At 41.5% G+C, this 16963-nt stretch overlaps 1 protein-coding gene across 4 annotated transcripts in view; it reads right to left on the reverse strand.

Moving 5' to 3' along the window:
* The window catches only part of FRMD4B (FERM domain containing 4B), a 361625-nt gene that overhangs the window by 235613 nt on the left and 109049 nt on the right, over positions 1 to 16963 (reverse strand). For 3 of the 4 annotated variants that reach the window (XM_068253954.1, XM_068253952.1, XM_068253953.1), the window contains exon 2: positions 419 to 484. In XM_068253954.1, the coding sequence (XP_068110055.1) occupies positions 419 to 484 (66 nt within the window). Of the gene's footprint in view, positions 1 to 418; positions 485 to 15829; positions 15849 to 16963 lie in introns of those variants that run through there. The other variant, XM_068253955.1, reaches the window with a different exon arrangement.

Raw genomic sequence — 16963 nt, forward strand, 5'->3', positions numbered from 1 at the left:
CCACTACTGCACCTAAAGAGATCAGCAGGGCTGCCAGGCAACTGGTATTGTTTAATAGGAAAAATCAATACCCTTCTCAGTTTAGGTTCACTTTAAACACACAGCTAATCCTTTGGTAATTTATGTGATCACCTGATAAGCTGGTTATGAGTACTAGGCCAGTTTGTGTGTGTTGATTTATTTAAAATGTATTTATGTGCAGTGTGTTGCCACAAAACTGGCACGTTAACAGTAATAGTGAAACATACTTTTCATTGACTGTATGCTTCACTGTATGCGAAGTATAATGTGCAGCAACGTTCTTCCATTGCGTTCCTGCTGCTACAAGGAATGCAAGGAATGCAGCGCAACATCCACTGTGAACCTAATTTTTGAAACAGCTTATGCCGGCCTGGCAGAAATTATGATAAACTCTCACCTGCACTAGGAGCTCCAGCTTGCGGTCATCCAGCAGGTGCACCTTGCAGTGTCGCCCTTCTGCCATCTGCAGAGACAAGCAACAGAAAATCCCTTGTAAATGGCATGAATGAAAAATCTATGCATACGGAACTTTGCAGTACAACCTGCCTTTCAACTCCTAACAAAGAAATGTTTTTGTTTAACAGAATTTCACTTGAAATGTATAATCCAACCAGATGCTTATATGATTGTCACCCTGAAATGAGTTGATAACCATTTTGATAAAGTAGTCAATTTAAAGTGCAGTTATCTCTGTGAAGGCAGACAGACTCATATTAATTGGACTTTGAGCACACATATTTCAATTGTATTTACAATTACAAGAACAATAGAGTGTCATTATGTTTTATTGTTTTTATTAGATCCTGCTGTTGTCCAAAAACTGAGAAAGCTGTCTGGACCTGACTACTGTTTCTGAATGTAACCGGTTGTGGAACATCCCGTTAGCTATACCTAAAGGCCCATACACAAGCACAACCAAACCGCCTGATAGTTTTTCTTTGACTTTAGTCTGTTGGACAACAATCAGGCATGTGTACACGTGCAAACGACTTGACGAGCAACTGATAAAAGGTGGTTTGCTCGTTTCAACTGTCAGATCTACTCACACAAATGTTGGTCTCATATCGTGCAGTTGATGCGTGTGTACAAGTCGTTTGAATGACTTGTAAACGACTTGTACTTGTTGTGAATGTGTAATCCGTCATTCCGCTTGTGTGCACAGTATGTAAATGAGTTGGTCGTCTGGACGTGTGGACATAGAGGTTGTGCGGTACGTCAAGTCGTGCGGTTCATCGGGTCGTGCAGGTGGTCGTGTGCATTTTGTGCATTAGTTGGATATGTGTATGTAGCTTAAAGGCCCAAAGACCGTGTAGTGCAGTTTGTCGTTTCACTTGCGCGGACAGAATGTTAATTGAGTTGGTCATATTGTTGGTTAGTGCGCGGAAAATGCAAGGCCTGTCAACAGTTTGTTGTTGTGTTGGTCATCCACTTTGTGGGATGTGTGTACAAGTCTTAAGATCGTAATATTATGCATAGAATAGATAATTCCCCTGTGGAGAGGTGTTTTCCTTCTTCTCCACACAGAAATGGCTACATAGGTAGACTGAATTTGCATGCAAGGCTGAATTCAATGTATATCTGGAGTAATGGGCATATAGACTGTATGCTACTACAAATGAGGACACTATCCAATAAGGGCTGGTACACAACATACATTTTCTTATCAGATCAATGGGAAATGTCTTGTTGTTCGATAACTTCCAGCATGTCCGATCTGTTTCCTATCAAAGAAAGGGATCAATTTTGAGATCAGTACTGTGCAAAATTGATCCCTTTCTCAATTGGAAGCAGATCAGACTTGATGGAAATTATTGAAGGACAGGAAATTTCCTGACAGGAAAATTGCATGGTGTGTACCAGGCATTACAATCGGTTTGGTAATCTAGTCACAGACCATGTGACCACCATTTTGAATAAAAACAAGTTGTATGTACTGTATAGCCCTATGTGTCAGCACTGCTGTGGGTCTTCCTGCTGATCTGGCAGTTTTCAACATCTCTCCCTGCTTCTTAAAGGATAACCGAAGTGACATGTGACATGATGAGATAACAACAACAACAACATAGACATGTGTATGTACAGTGCCTAGCACACAAATAACTATGCTGTGTTTTTTTTTCTTTTTCTGTCCAAAAGAGTTAAATACCAGGTATGTAAGTGGCTGACTCAGTCCTGACTCAGACAGGAAGTGACTACAGTGTGACCCTCACTGATAAGAAATTCCAACTATAAAACACTTTCCTAGCAGAAAATGGCTTTTGAGGACAAGAAAGAGATAAAAAGGGAAATTTCTTTTCAGTGAGGGTCACACTGTAGTCATTTCCTGTGTGAGTCAGGACTGAGTCAGCCACTTACATACCTGATATTTAACTCTTTCAGACAGATAAAGAAAAAAGGAACACAGCATAGTTATTTGTGTGCTAGGCACTGTACATACACATGTCTATCTCATTATGTCACATGTCACTTTGGGTATCCGTTAACCATTTCTGCCGCCCGGACGTGAAGATCATGTCCGGGCGGCTGCTCTGCTGCAGTGCCGCACTTCGGCGCGCTGCCGCACACGATTGCGCCCATTGCTGTCCCCCAGTAGCCCTGGGATCAGTGAACGGGAACATGGTTCCCAAACACCGATCCGTGTCCCCAGCAGAAAAACCGAAGCGCTCTTACTAGAGGCTTCAGTCTTTCTGCACGTAAAATTTTCTGCGTCTCTCTTGTGCTTCCGCTTAGCGAGAAGCACAAGGAGGAAAATAAAAAAAACTCAAGGTGGCCATCTTGTGGCCTAATAGTAAAACTACATCTACATATTTTTTACATTACAATTTACACATATAATAACATTAAAAATTAATTGTTTATTTCCCACACCAAAATATTACCCAAACAAAATTTTTAATGGAAATTTTTTTTTACAATAATAAAAAAAGACATAAATAGTTACCTAAGGGTCTGAACTTTTTAAATATGCACTTGAAGGGGGTATACTACGAACATTTTTTTTTAATTATAAGCTTGTAATTAGTGATGGACACAAAACGGAAAAAATGCACCTTTATTTCCAAATAAAATATTGGCACCATACATTGTGATAGGGACAAAATTTAAATGGTGTCATAACCGAGACAAACAGGCAAATAAAATACATAGGTTTTAATTATGGTACCGTGGATTATTTTAAAGCTATAATGGCCAAAAACTGAGAAATAATGAATTTTTTCCATTTTATTCTTATTAATCCTGTTAAAATGCATTTATAAAAAAAGAATTCTTAGCAAAATGTACCACCCAAAGAAAGCCTAATTAGTGGTGGAAAAACAAGATATAGATCAATAAATTGTGATAAGTAGTGATATAGTTATTAGCGAATGAATGGGAGGTGAAAATTGCTCTGAAGCATAAGGTGAAAAATCCCAGCGGGCTGAAATGGTTAAAAATCTTCCACTACTGCCTATGTGGAGACAAGATAACTCACACATTACTGTGTCATCTGTTGTCTTCACATAAAATCTGGTGATGTATGATCTGGCATAAGCAGGAAGAGAGTGGAGTACAGGTTATCAGACTAGCCGTGGAGATAATAGATCACAAATATACACAAGTAGCCTAATAATAAACAGTGAGGAGCGGTTCACACTCGGCGCTTTGCACGCAATCGCGTTCGGCTCCGCGATCTGCGGGCAAAATCTTGCGATTTAACGCGATTTGCACTTGTGATTCCCGTTCAATAGTACGGGAATCACAGAGTAATCGCCCCCAAAACGCTGCATGCAGCATGTTTGCGATTGGTCGAAATGGCAATCGCTGCAGTGTGAATGTATCCATAGGGATACATTGTAGCTGCGCTTTGCTGATCGCCAGCGATTCGCAAAGCGCAGAAGAATCGCCCCAATGTGAACTTCTTGAATCACATCACAGGAAGAATATTTTTAATGGATTATAGATGTATTATTTATGAAGTGGCAATTTGGGATTGATCTCAAATCTTTATTTTACAAGTTGCCTTATCCATTGAAGCAGGATGACACAGACACTAGTATATACCAGTGTTTTTAAGACATAACAGACAGAGACCGTAACATCATTCATAATAGTACTTGTATCTAGGCTGTCACATCTTATAGCTGAAAACCTGACAGGAGGATATTATAGCTCATGTCTGAGGAATAGTGATGGCACCCAGGCTGCCATACCCTTCACGACACCTAAATTATTTATCATTACCAACCGGAGGCTAAAGATGCTCTTTACACTGTGGAGATTGAGCCTTCCTCACAGAGAGCCTTGCTTAAAGTGGACCCAAATTAAAAATACAAGATTTCAGAAATAAAATCTATTTTCTAAATTATAATAATAAATAACAGCCTTTTTTCAGCTGCATGATGACAAATATAAAATATTTTACATTTAATAGAGGAACCCCTCCCTTCCTTTCATATTGCCGGGACAGACACCTGCAAACTGGTGAAATAGCTGGTGTCTGGCAAAGGAGGAATTGCTAATGGCTGCCACCTGTATAACCCTAGTTATGAAAAGAGAAGGGTGAAAAGCATGCACTGAAATACTCATAGGGCTTGATTCACAAAGCGGTGCTAACCTACTTAGCACGTCTAAAGTCTTTAGACGTGCTAACCAGGGTGCTAAGTAGGTTAGCACCGAATTATCTGATTCAGAAATTCGGTGCTAACCTACTTAGCACCCTGGTTAGCACGTTTAAAGACTTTAGACGTGCTAAGTAGGTTAGCACCGCTTTGTGAATCAAGCCCATAGGCTTGAAGGAGTGTTTATTTATCTTTGTATGTGTCAGAGTGGTGCAACTAAATTTTTTGAATTAAAAAAAATGTTTAGTTTGGGTCTGCTTTAAAGAGGAACTCCAGTGAAAATAATGTAATAAATGTGTGCTTCATTTTTACAATAATTTTGTATGAGATCTTTCCTCTCCCTGAGTTACATTCTGACATTTACCACATGGTGACATTTTTACTGCTGGCAGGTGATGTCTGTGGAAGGAGATGCTGCTTGCTTTTTTGGCAGTTGGACCCAGCTGTAAACAGCTGTTATTTCCCACAATGCAATGAGGTTCATAGACAGCAAACTGTGAGGACCAGACATCACACTGTGGGAGGGGTTTCACCACAATATCAGCCATACAGAGCCCTCTGATGATCCATTTGTGAAAAGGAATAGATTTCTCATGGGAAAGGGGGCATCGGCTACTGATTGGGATGAAGTTCAATTCTTGTTCACGGTTTCTCTTTAAGCTTAAAGTAGACCCGAGCTCAGAACTTCCTCTGTGCTCTAAAACCTAGGTTCTTAATGTGGTACGCGTACCCCAGGAGGTACTTCTGATAGTTCCAGTGGGTACTCGGGCTTGATATACTTAACCAAGAATAACAAATTTAGAGTTTTAGAAATTTATAAATCTTATTTAAGCAACACCAAATTAGAATTTTAGCTAATTAAATCAATAGTAAATGCTTGGAAATTGTTTAGAACCAATTATCATGTACTATGATAAGGGTTACTTGTGATAATGTTTACTATGCTAGGGGGTACTTGATGAGTACAGGGTTTTAAAAGGGGTGCATACCAATAAAATTATGAGAAACACTGCTCTAAAAGATACACAGCACCTAAACTGAGAAGGATATGGATTTTTCCTTTTAAAATAATACCAGTTGCCTGACTCTCCTGCTGATCCTGTGTCTCTAATACTTTTAACCACAGCCCCTCAACAAGCATGCAGATAGATCAGGTGCTCTGACTGAAGTCCAGACTGGATTAGCTGCATGCTTGTCTTATGCTGGGTACACACTATGAGATTTTATGGTCGATTTGCTGTCAGATCGATTATTTCCAACATGTCCGATTTGCTTTCCGATCGATTTCCGAGCATTTTCCGATCGAATTCCATTAGGAAAGAAGTGAAGCCTCCTGACCCGCCGGCGATCGAGCAAAATCTTCCGCACAGACAGGAACGACGGGAATTGACGGGAACGATCGATTATGGTCGGAAATCAATGTTTGCGCAACGATCTCACAGCAGATTCGATCACAGTGATCATCTCTGCTGTATATCGGCGGAAAATCGTTAGGTGTATGGGCCCTTTTAGAGATTTTGGTGTGCTGCAGCTACAAAAGTATCACTGCTTTTACCTCAGATCATATATAGAAATTCTAGATGGCAGGCCGGGTTACATTTTTAGAAGGATCTTTGTTCGTGTCCATCCCTGTGGAGTAGGAGAAAAAAGGCCAGTGTGTGTGGAGTACAATTAGTTATCTCCGGGCGGCCTGCGCTGCTCAGCTGTCAGGGCTGGCCTTGTAAGAGTGTCATGGAAATCAATGACTAACAACATTGATCCGCTGTCATATCCAGCTATTCATTACCGCTAGTCACTGGCAGAGTGCTCTTCAGACGATTAACCCTCCCTACGCCAAGACTTTCCACACACTGCAGCTTGCACACCACTGTGTTTCATTATCATAGAGAGTGCAGTGGCTGATGACAGTACAGGGACATTTCAGAGAGGCAAAACAGACAGTGGTAATCCTGACAGACGTTCTAACCCAATACTTAAACAAACTGGAAAAGATTTGGGGTAAAAACCCCCTTATAATGCCTGTAATAAAATATTAGATGTGCTAAGCTTATAATCTCCTATGTCAGCAGCCACGTAACCTCTCTAGGGTACAGAAGGTATACATAAGCTTGGCGAACCTTAGAGTACACCTGAACTGGGAGGGATATGGAGGCTGCCATATTTATTTCCTTTTAAACAATACCAGTTACCCAGCATTCCTGCTGATCTCTTTGGCTCCAGTAGTATTTGATTCATACACCATTCATATACTACATTACATCGGTGTGCTGTATGCCCAAGGACTCGTTTCCCTATATGTGTGCTTTTAGACTGCATAGACTGCATGCAATTGGGGGCGATTGCGCCTGCGATCCCATTCATTATAATGAATGGCATTGCAAGCGCCCCTCCCCCCCACCCCCCCCCAGGGAAATCACATGCTGCCGCATGGCTCCTGTGCTGCATGTGGAAACGAGCCCTAAGTATGAAAGTCTATGGAGACTTTCATACTAACGCGATGTGTTATAGTAGTGAAATTGCATCATAGTCCTTTCACAAACTCATCCATGCGTTACCATATGATCCGTGCCTACTGCACAGATTATGCAGTAATGCAAGTCTATGGTGACGCAGCAACTGTAAACAACGGAGTGATGTACTCCCTGCCTCGCAGGAAGTATGTCACTGAATGGGGGAGGGAGGAGGGCGGGCTTATGCATATGACCTGATGACAAACTCTACCGCAGGGTCATATGAATTACGGATTTGTGCAGTGCGGTGTTCCCATGCAGCAAGTTCTATTTTTTTTGTAACCCAGCATACAAATCGTAAGCAGCCTATTGATTTCAAAAAGGCTGCAGTCCCGCCTCCAGTTTGTGTTTTGGGAAACACTGCACATCACCTCTAGTGTAATTGAGCCCTTAAAACAAAAAAGTTTAACATTTGCAACCTTCCCCCTCCCCCACACTAGATCAAGGAGGAGGTGGCAAGTTTATTTACTGTGTCACCTGTCTCATTACACCACCATTGTTTGCTAGTCAATGAGATGGATTTTGGCAGACTGCAGTTTCCAGCAAGGCTCCTGATCAAAGAGTCTTTTCTAGGCACTTGTAAATGGCCTCCTGGGGTGACAGGCATGGTGCCAAGTCTGCTGGAGGGTTAAGGTAAAGAATGGAGGGTCCTGCTGCTATTAGTCAGGAAGCACACTTCTGTGGCTGCTGGAACACCATCTCATTTCATTCTGTCAAAGCTGTTAAAGCTGAACTGCAGACACAGATCTAAACACACCATCTGAAAGCAGGGTAAGCACTGTCCAAATTATCATAAAGAATACAAAGCAGAAGGGAGGCTGCCAACCCCAGCAGAGAGAGTACACAACAAAGTTCAACAATAGCATGTAATATACAGGATCTTCTAAAAAAAATTAGCATATTGTGATAAAGTTCAAAATTTTCTGTAATGTACTAATAAACATTAGACTTTCATATATTTTAGATTCAAATACACACAACTGAAGTAGTTCAAGCCTTTTATTGTTTTAATATTGATGATTTTGGCATACAGTTCATGAAAACCCAAAATTCCTATCTCAAAAAATTAGCATATTTCATCCGACCAATAAAAGAAAAGTGTTTTTAAAACAAAAAAAAGTCAACCTTCAAATAATTATGTTCAGTTATGCACTCAATACTTGGTCGGGAATCCTTTTGCAGAAATGACTGCTTCAATGCGGCGTGGCATGGAGGCAATCAGCCTGTGGCACTGCTCAGGTGTTATGGAGGCCCAGGATGCTTCGATAGCGGCCTTAAGCTCATCCAGAGTGTTGGGTCTTGCGTCTCTCAACTTTCTCTTCACAATATCCCACAGATTCTCTATGGGGTTCAGGTCAGGAGAGTTGGCAGGATAATCGAGCACAGTAATACCATGGTCAGTAAACCATTTACCAGTGGTTTTGGCACTGTGAGCAGGTGCCAGGTCGTGCTGAAAAATGAAATCTTCATCTCCATAAAGCTTTTCAGCAGATGGAAGCATGAACCCACTTTTGAACCAGAAACAGCAGCAGAAGCGCCTGACCTGGGCTACCAATCAGTGCCAGGCAGCGCTGAGGGGTGGATCGGGACTCCCTTTGACGTCATGACGTCGGTGACGTCATCCCTCCCATCGCCATGGTAACAGGGGAAGCCCTAATAGAAATCCCGTTCAGAACGGGATGTCCGGACGGGCTTTATCGCCGGAGGCGATCAAAGAGGGTGGGGGGATGCCGCTGCACAGCGGCTGTCATGTAGCGAGCCCTAGGCCAAAAAAAAAAAAAAAACTGCTGCTCTGCCCCCTGGCGGTTTTTAATAGATCGCCAGGAGTGTTAAAACGCTAGCATATATATACTTAACATTGAAGCGCTAACGCTACCAAAATGCTGCATGTCCTGCGCTTGCGATTTCAGGAACCGCAATCGCTCCAGTGGAAGTTGCCCCAACCATTAACATTAGCTGAGCATTTTGGCAAAATGCTAGCGTTTTGAATCGCTCCAGAAATGCTCACAAAACCGCTCTTGTGGGTTCCAGCCCTCAAGGATAATGCAAACTTGCCCAGTAGACTGTCCTAATAAAGGCAGCTGGAGGCATGTAGCTTACACTGAGCCCTGGTGGTGTCACACATACTGTCAGCACCATCTTGAGGGGGAAAAAAACAGTAGAACATGATCGAAACATATTCTGTGAAGATCTATCCAGGCCATGGTAAATTCAAAAAAGGAAAAAAAAAGTATTGACGCATTTTTCTATTTTAGAAGACGTTTCATCACTCCCACCGAGTAGTTTCTACAGTTCTAAAGAGTTAGGGAAATTCCAAGGCATTTTTTAAGAACCCCATTTTTCCCCCCATTTTTTAAGAACAGGTAAGTACATTTACTTCAGCCAGCAGTTCAGCCAGTTGAGTAGTAGTAACAGTAATTTGTAATAAAATAGTATGTCATATTGATATCGGGCAACTACACCCACACTATGCCTGCAATGCAGTAAAAATCACTTCTATAGTATATTTTTTATATCAAAACAGAGTTTTATAAAAATTACGTACTGTATTTTTTGGACTATAAGACTGTAAAAGTGGGGAAAAAGGTCACTGTGTCTTATAGTCCAAATGCAGGGAGTTCCTGACTTGTGAATGCCTGCCAATACAAACCAACAAGCTGCCGCAATATTGGGGACTCCCTGTACTGTGCCCATGCAGAGGAGGGCACAGGGGGACAAATGGAGGACACATGGGCAGTGGCGTAGCTAAGAAGCAGTGGGCCCCAGTGCAAGGTTTGCATTGGGGCCCCCCAAGCTCTCTATACATAACATCTTGATACGCAACACCAAAACCAATCAAGGACAACCACAGTGTCAGAGGTGCAAGAAGGGGATGGGAAACAGTGTGTTAATGTGAATATTATCAGCACAGGACTAATTAAGGCCTGGTGCACACCAAAAACCGCTAGCAGATCCGCAAAATGCTAGCAGATTTTGAAACGCTTTTTCTTATTTTTCTGCAGCGTTTCAGCTAGCGTTTTGCGGTTTTGTGTAGCGTTTTTGGTGTAGTAGATTTCATGTATTGTTACAGTAAAGCTGTTACTGAACAGCTACTGTAACAAAAAACGCCTGGCAAACCGCTCTGAAGTGCCGTTTTTCAGAGCGGTTTGCGTTTTTCCTATACTTAACATTGAGGCAGAAACGCATCCGCAATCCAAAATCTGCTGCAGCCCGGGAGTATGCGTTTCTGCAAAACGCCTCCCGCTCTGGTGTGCACCACCCCATTGAAATGCATTACCCTAGCAGATCCGCACCCGCAAGCAGATCGCAAACCGCAGCGGAAACGCTCCGGTGTGCACTAGGCCAAAGAGCTAATTCTGTTGTTGAGAGTTGGTCCCTTCGGGCCCCTCTAGCCCAAGGGCCACGATGCTGTCGCTACCTCTGCACCCCCTATTGCTACGCCACTGCACAGGGGGACACAAAGGGGCATAGAGCAGGACACAAGGAGGACAGAGGCGGACACATGGGGGACACAGAGGGACACAAGGGGGGGCAGAGACGGACACAGGGAGACACAAGAGGTACAAGGGGGCATGAGGTAAAAGGGGGAATAATCCACAAGATGCCCCTTCACCATGGATGCACCAGGTTTAGTATATATTTTTTCCCCTGTTTTTTGTCCTCTAAACCCTGGTGCACGATTTATGGTCAGGGGCATCTTATAGTCTGAAAATAGGCATAATATCATAAATTGTGGCTCCTCGTCATGTAAAAGCGGCAGGAACTGTGTAGAAATGAGTCATTCATCCTGTGGCAAACTAAACATGGCAGCCCCATATATCAGGCAGTATTGCGTCTACATAAACCAGGGACAAGACTGAACGGAATATCTGCAAGGCCATCTCAGGACACAGAGGAATCACATTATATTGCTCAGTACACGAAGAATAATGAAACACTGTAGCATACAGCACAGCATAGAGCTTCTCACATGTATAGCTAGTAAGTGGGGCATCCATGTTCCTTTAGCCAACGTCAGGAAGACTCTTATATATTCTTCTTTTGAACTGCTGTTGAGTCTTGCCAACATAAATGATGAGCATATAAATGCTATGAGATAAACCATTCCAATCGTGTCACAAGCAACAGTATGTTGTGAGCAGCACGGTGGCATAGTGGTTAGCACCCTGAATCCCAGCCCGGGCATTATCTGCACTGAGTTTATATGTTCTTCCCGTGGCTGCGTGGGTTTCCCCCCAACATTCCGGCAAACATATTAATAAGTCAGTTGGCTTCCCTCAAAACTGGCCCTAGACCATAATGGACATAGGCCTATAAAGTTCATAGAAGAAAACAGGTTGGCACTTGCAGCTCCTTGTATAGTAACACAGCTTTATTTGATCTGGCTATACAAGATTAGCAAACTTCAAAAAAAGTTCCTACCCGATGGGAGCGGTGGATTGCCTTCCACCGCTCCCCCTTCACCCCACCGACCGTCAGATCGTTTAGGAACTTTTATTGAAGTATGCTAATCTTGTATAGCCAGATCAAATAAGGCTGTGTTACTATACAAGGAGCTGCAAGTGCCAACATGTTTTCTTCTATGAACTTAATATCATGATGTGCATTTCTCGGGGTTTGAGCACGCCCACCTTGTGATAGACCACCCGATTCTACCTTCAGCAACTCTATATCTATAATTTCTCTACAGAGCACTAGCAATTGTAGTGCCTGTTGCTGTGACTTCAATTTTGTATTGGACGTAGGATTATTGCAGGGATTAGATTGTGAGTCCGTGAGGGAAAGTTAGTACCAAGACTGTACAGCGCTGCGGAAGATGTCAGTGCTATATCAATACCAAATAATAATAAATGTTGTGCAGACCGTTTTTTCCCATTCAGTAATGACTTTATCTGTTGTTTGTTATAACTCTTGGTAACTAAGTCCCTTATCTATTTATTATGACACTATACATATTGTAGAGAGGCTGGAAGGACTGTTTTAATTCAAGATCTTTAGCTAAGATGCCAGGCCTATACATTTTTCACATGAGGCACCTGGGCAGAATAAGGCATGGAAAAATTGATGGAATTGGTCTTCTCCTCATGGGTTCCATATTATCACTCTTCCCTAATGCTGCCATGAACCTGGTTATAAGCATGCCATAGACATTTGTACCTATAGCCATGGGCTTAGGCCCAGTGCACACCAAAAACCTCTAGCAGATCTGCAAAACGCTAGAGGGTTTTGAAGCAGATTTCAGAGTGATTCTAGGCATGTTTAGAGAGGTTTTCAAAACATGCCTAGCGTTTTTTGGAGCGTTTTTGTGTAGCAAATTTCATATATTGTTACAGTAAAGCTGTTACTGAACAGCTTCTGTAACAAAAACTCCTGGAAAACCGCTCTGATCTAGCGTTTTTCAGAGCTGTTTTCCAACTTCCTATACTTTAACATTGAGGTAGAAACACCTCAGAAATCTAAAAAATGCTGCAGACCCCGAGTTTGCGTTTGTGGAAAAAAACGACCCGCTCTGGTGTTCACCAGCCCATTCACTCTCATTAGTCAAGCGGTTTTTCCCCTGCAAGCGTTTAAAAAAACGCTCCAGAACCGCTCTGGTGTGCACCAGCCCTCAAAGAGGAACTGTAGTGAAAATAATGTAATGAATACAATTGCTTATGTTTTTACAATATTTATTTATAAATGTAGTCAGTGTTTGCTCATTGTAAAATCTTTTCTCAACCCGATTTACATTCTGAAATTTATCACAGGTGGCGACATCTTAAGTCCTGCCAGGTGATCTCTTGGTTACTAAGCGTTCTGAAGCTAGTACAAAATATACCTTGTCTCCCAGAATCCTGTTTGTGTGTGTGTGCGGGGGAGAGGGGTGTATTTGCTAACCTACAGTAAAGTTGCCTTGTGTAAGGAGCACACAGCAATTTTACAAATTACCCTGACAGGAAGGTAGCGCATGTTAAAAATTGCATGAATAGTGTTACCTAGGTAATGTTTACATTACCAGGGTATCACGCTATGCATGTTGCAGCCTGGTAACATACTTATTACCTTGGTAACCTGGGTTGCGATTATTGCGCAATTCACGCTACCTCACTGTCAGGGTTACTAATAAAATTGCCTCCGCATGACAACTTTACTGTAGGTTAGTGAATGCACCCCATTGTTAGAAAATTCAGGTAGTACAGCAAGTCTATTGTCTTCAATCAGATATGTAATATCTGCTTGACATAAGAGAAGTAGTAATTAGATAAAGAATTATCCCTTAACCATTTACCGCCATCCTAACGTATTAAAACGTCATGCTTACCGCTATTAACAGCAACATGACGTTTTAATACGTCGCGCATTCCCGCCGCTGCTACCGCCGTGTGTCCGCCGCTACCGCCGCCATTACCGTCGGGATCCCGTGCTGGGCGATTGGGGAAGAGGACTGAACAGTCCTCTACCCAATCGCAGTGCCTGGAGTGAATGGACGTGACCGCGAACAGCGGCTACGTCCATTCACATAAACAGGAAATGTAACAGTTTAATAAAGTGTGTAAAAAAAAAAAAAAAAAAAAAGTGAACACGTCCTATGAGTGTTCACCAGCGCCATCTTGTGGCCAAAAAGTATATTACACTTACAAAATACATACATTTTCAAGTATATACACATCATTAATAAAATTACACTTCCAACCCTCCCCCCCAAATAAAACACTTGTAAAAAAAAAAAATCAGCTTAAAAAAAAAAAAAAATAGTTGCCTTAGGGACTCAGCTTTTTTTATTCTATATTTTATGGGGGAAAATTAATTTTAATTTATTACATAGGGGCTTGTAATTATGGCCAGAACAAACAGAAAAATAACCACTTATATTTCAAAATAATATACTGTCGCCATACATTGTGGTAGGGACATAATCTAAACGGTTTAATTATCGGGACCACTGGGCAAATAAAACGTGTTTGTTTTATCCACAGGAGAATGTTTAATTTTAAAACTATAAAGGCTGAACACTGAGAAATAATGATTTTTTTTCTTTTTTTTTCTGTTTTTCTCATTAAAATGCATTTAGAATAAAAAAATTCTTAGCAAAATGTACTATCCACAGAAAGCCTAATTGGTGGCGAAAAAAACGAGGTATAGATCATTTTCTTGTGATAAGTAGTAATAAAGTTATTAGGGAATAAAAGGGAGGAGCGCTGACAACTGAAAATTGCTCTGGTCCGTTAGGATAAAAACCCTTGGGGGTGAACTGGTTAAATGAAAAAATGAGAAGAGAAGCCGGGAAGTTGTCATAGCCACATGAGAAGTTGCCATAGCAACTAAATTGCACCCAGTCACATTTCATTTTTAATTTTATGTGGAAATGTGGCAGTACTACTGCTAGGTGGCTGTGTGCAGATTCCCAGTGTCTCACCCCATTATCTATTATATAGTCAAGAAAAAGGGCTGTCCCTAATTATGCATATATAATTAGGAATTATACAAACAAAGGGGTTTGTATAATTCCTAATTTAATACATTACAATGACCATGAACTGCCAGGGCTATCGGCATCTGTAGAATACTAGGGCCATTTGTAAATAAATGGGTATCTGTTAATAAAGCACCACACCTTTGTTCATTTTTTATTTTTTTTACTTTATTGCCTCTTTGGAATTTGCATATTCATAAAGGAGAGATTTTCTTTTGTTATGGTGGCAATCATGGTGGCAATCAGTGTGATGATTGCTTACTGTAACTACCCCAAAGTGCAGCTTGAACTGGAAGTGGGAAACAGCCACTCCCGATAGAAAGGGGCCTTAATTGATTTCACTTGTATCTGCAGACTTCCTGTATTAAGGTAAGGATCTAAAGTAAAAATACTTATATGATGTAGCTGCAAAAGAATATTACATACTTACCTTGCTGTCAGTCCCTCTCAGAAGCTCACCATTTTCTTAACAGTGTGCTGACCAGGAAGCTGTTAGGGGGTAATGGCCATTTTTAAAATGGAGGACGCAGAATTCCATTGATCACAGCGGACAAATGGGATGCACGAGAGGAGAAAGACATTGAGTAGTAAACTGCACAGGAGGTAAGTATGACTGGGTATGCTTATTTTGACTTTTTTACTTTCAGTTCAGGTTCTCTTTAAATAAATAAACATGTCTGCATTTAAAAACTGTTTAAAAGACTTGTACACAAACTCCAACCTGCCTGATAGGTGGTCAGATTGATCCACCGGTTGGATCTGGCAAACAACCTGTTATCAGTTGGTCATCTGGTTGTTGGTCAGCTGTACACACACCCAACTTATCTTCCAACAGACAAGTTTGGGAGATAGTTGAACAGATTGTTGGTAGGTGTATGTATATATGAGGTTTATAGTGAATGAGCTGCGTCAACAAATTCTCATTCTCAGTGGTACAGTGTTCTCAGTGTTGTAACACATCCATTGCAGCACCCAATGAACTGTAAAAGGGCCCTAAACAATATAAACTGCAATGCCAAATGCTTGACCGGTACTCTTTTAAGCCACCAGCATGACAGCAAAAAGATAAAGTAAGAACATGTCATTTAAAACGGAGGACCTACAGATAAATTGTAGGTCTGACCAGACAATATATATTCATCCTGAAACAGACCAAAAAGACACTGTTATGACTATGCCTAAATTTAATCCAGCTTCAGACCCTAATAGCGTCAGCAGTTAAATGCAATGTATAAAAAGTAACTTACTGTACAATTATGCTCACAGACTCACACCAAGGGGCCATCAGATTGTGGCTCATTGCAGGGAACGCCAGTGTAATAAGCACTTAACTATAAATACTACATGGTGGAAATACAGGGATTGGAGCAGCCTCCGGCCCCTTCCGTTACCATGCAATCTCAAGGAAATGACAACCATCTTTCTCAGCCAGATTACAGGCTCCCAAACAAAGGCTTTCTGTGTTGCTCAAAGCAGAGCTTTTGTTTGCCAGTACAATGTATGTGTGTTTTTGTTTTGTTGTGTATGTTGAGGGTGTTTGTGTGTACTGTTTAGCTCTTCACAGAACCAAAGATGACCTCTTGTCATTTTTAATTTCAAGGGGACCTGAATTCAGAATTTCCTCTCTGCTCTAAAAGATAAGCAACAGCATAACAGCTTTTAAAGAAAAAAAATTTCCTTGTTACAGCTTATAGATCTCCTACAGAGATGATGTAATGTATTTATTCCTGGTTTGTTGGGAGCACAGAAAGGGTTAACCTCTATGTTTATATATTAGCTCACAACTTGGCAGACAGCTGACAGTTCAAATTACACTGGCTCATTAATTGCAGATTAGGGAGAAGTAGACAGGCTGTTCTCTATAAACAGGTCGTTTGCCGCTCCTTACTGCTAATGCCGTCGTTCCGTGGATATGGACCTTTACAGTAAAGTCAAATTCATAAGGAAATACCAGTTCTTTAATTGGCTGATTCTGGAGGGAAGCTTCATCCTCCGAGATTTACTGAACACTGTCGTCTAGCACAGTGGCATAACCATTAGCGAGGGCAAGGCAACATTTGACATTACTGCTCCAGATAAGTTGCCTGTTGACATGAACATGAGGCAATTGGTGAACAGCGACAGGCCAAATCTCTGTCTACAGTAGCGGCTATTTAGCAAAGGGTCACTCTCCAGGCAAGGAAAGAGCAGAATGTCAGCTAAAGGGTAATTGATGGTCAAAAGATTCCCTGTGCTTCCTCTGTACAGCCTGGCAGCCCTACAGCTATATAATGATTTCCAGAAACTACAGAAAGCACCATATAGCCAATGCTTGCTTTTGCACTAGAAATATAATATTGATCATTGACTGGTTGCTGAAGCCCACAGCCCCCTTTATGTGC

The sequence above is a fragment of the Hyperolius riggenbachi genome, chromosome 9 (assembly GCF_040937935.1).
Source record: "Hyperolius riggenbachi isolate aHypRig1 chromosome 9, aHypRig1.pri, whole genome shotgun sequence".
NCBI classification, from domain to species: Eukaryota; Metazoa; Chordata; class Amphibia; order Anura; family Hyperoliidae; genus Hyperolius; species Hyperolius riggenbachi.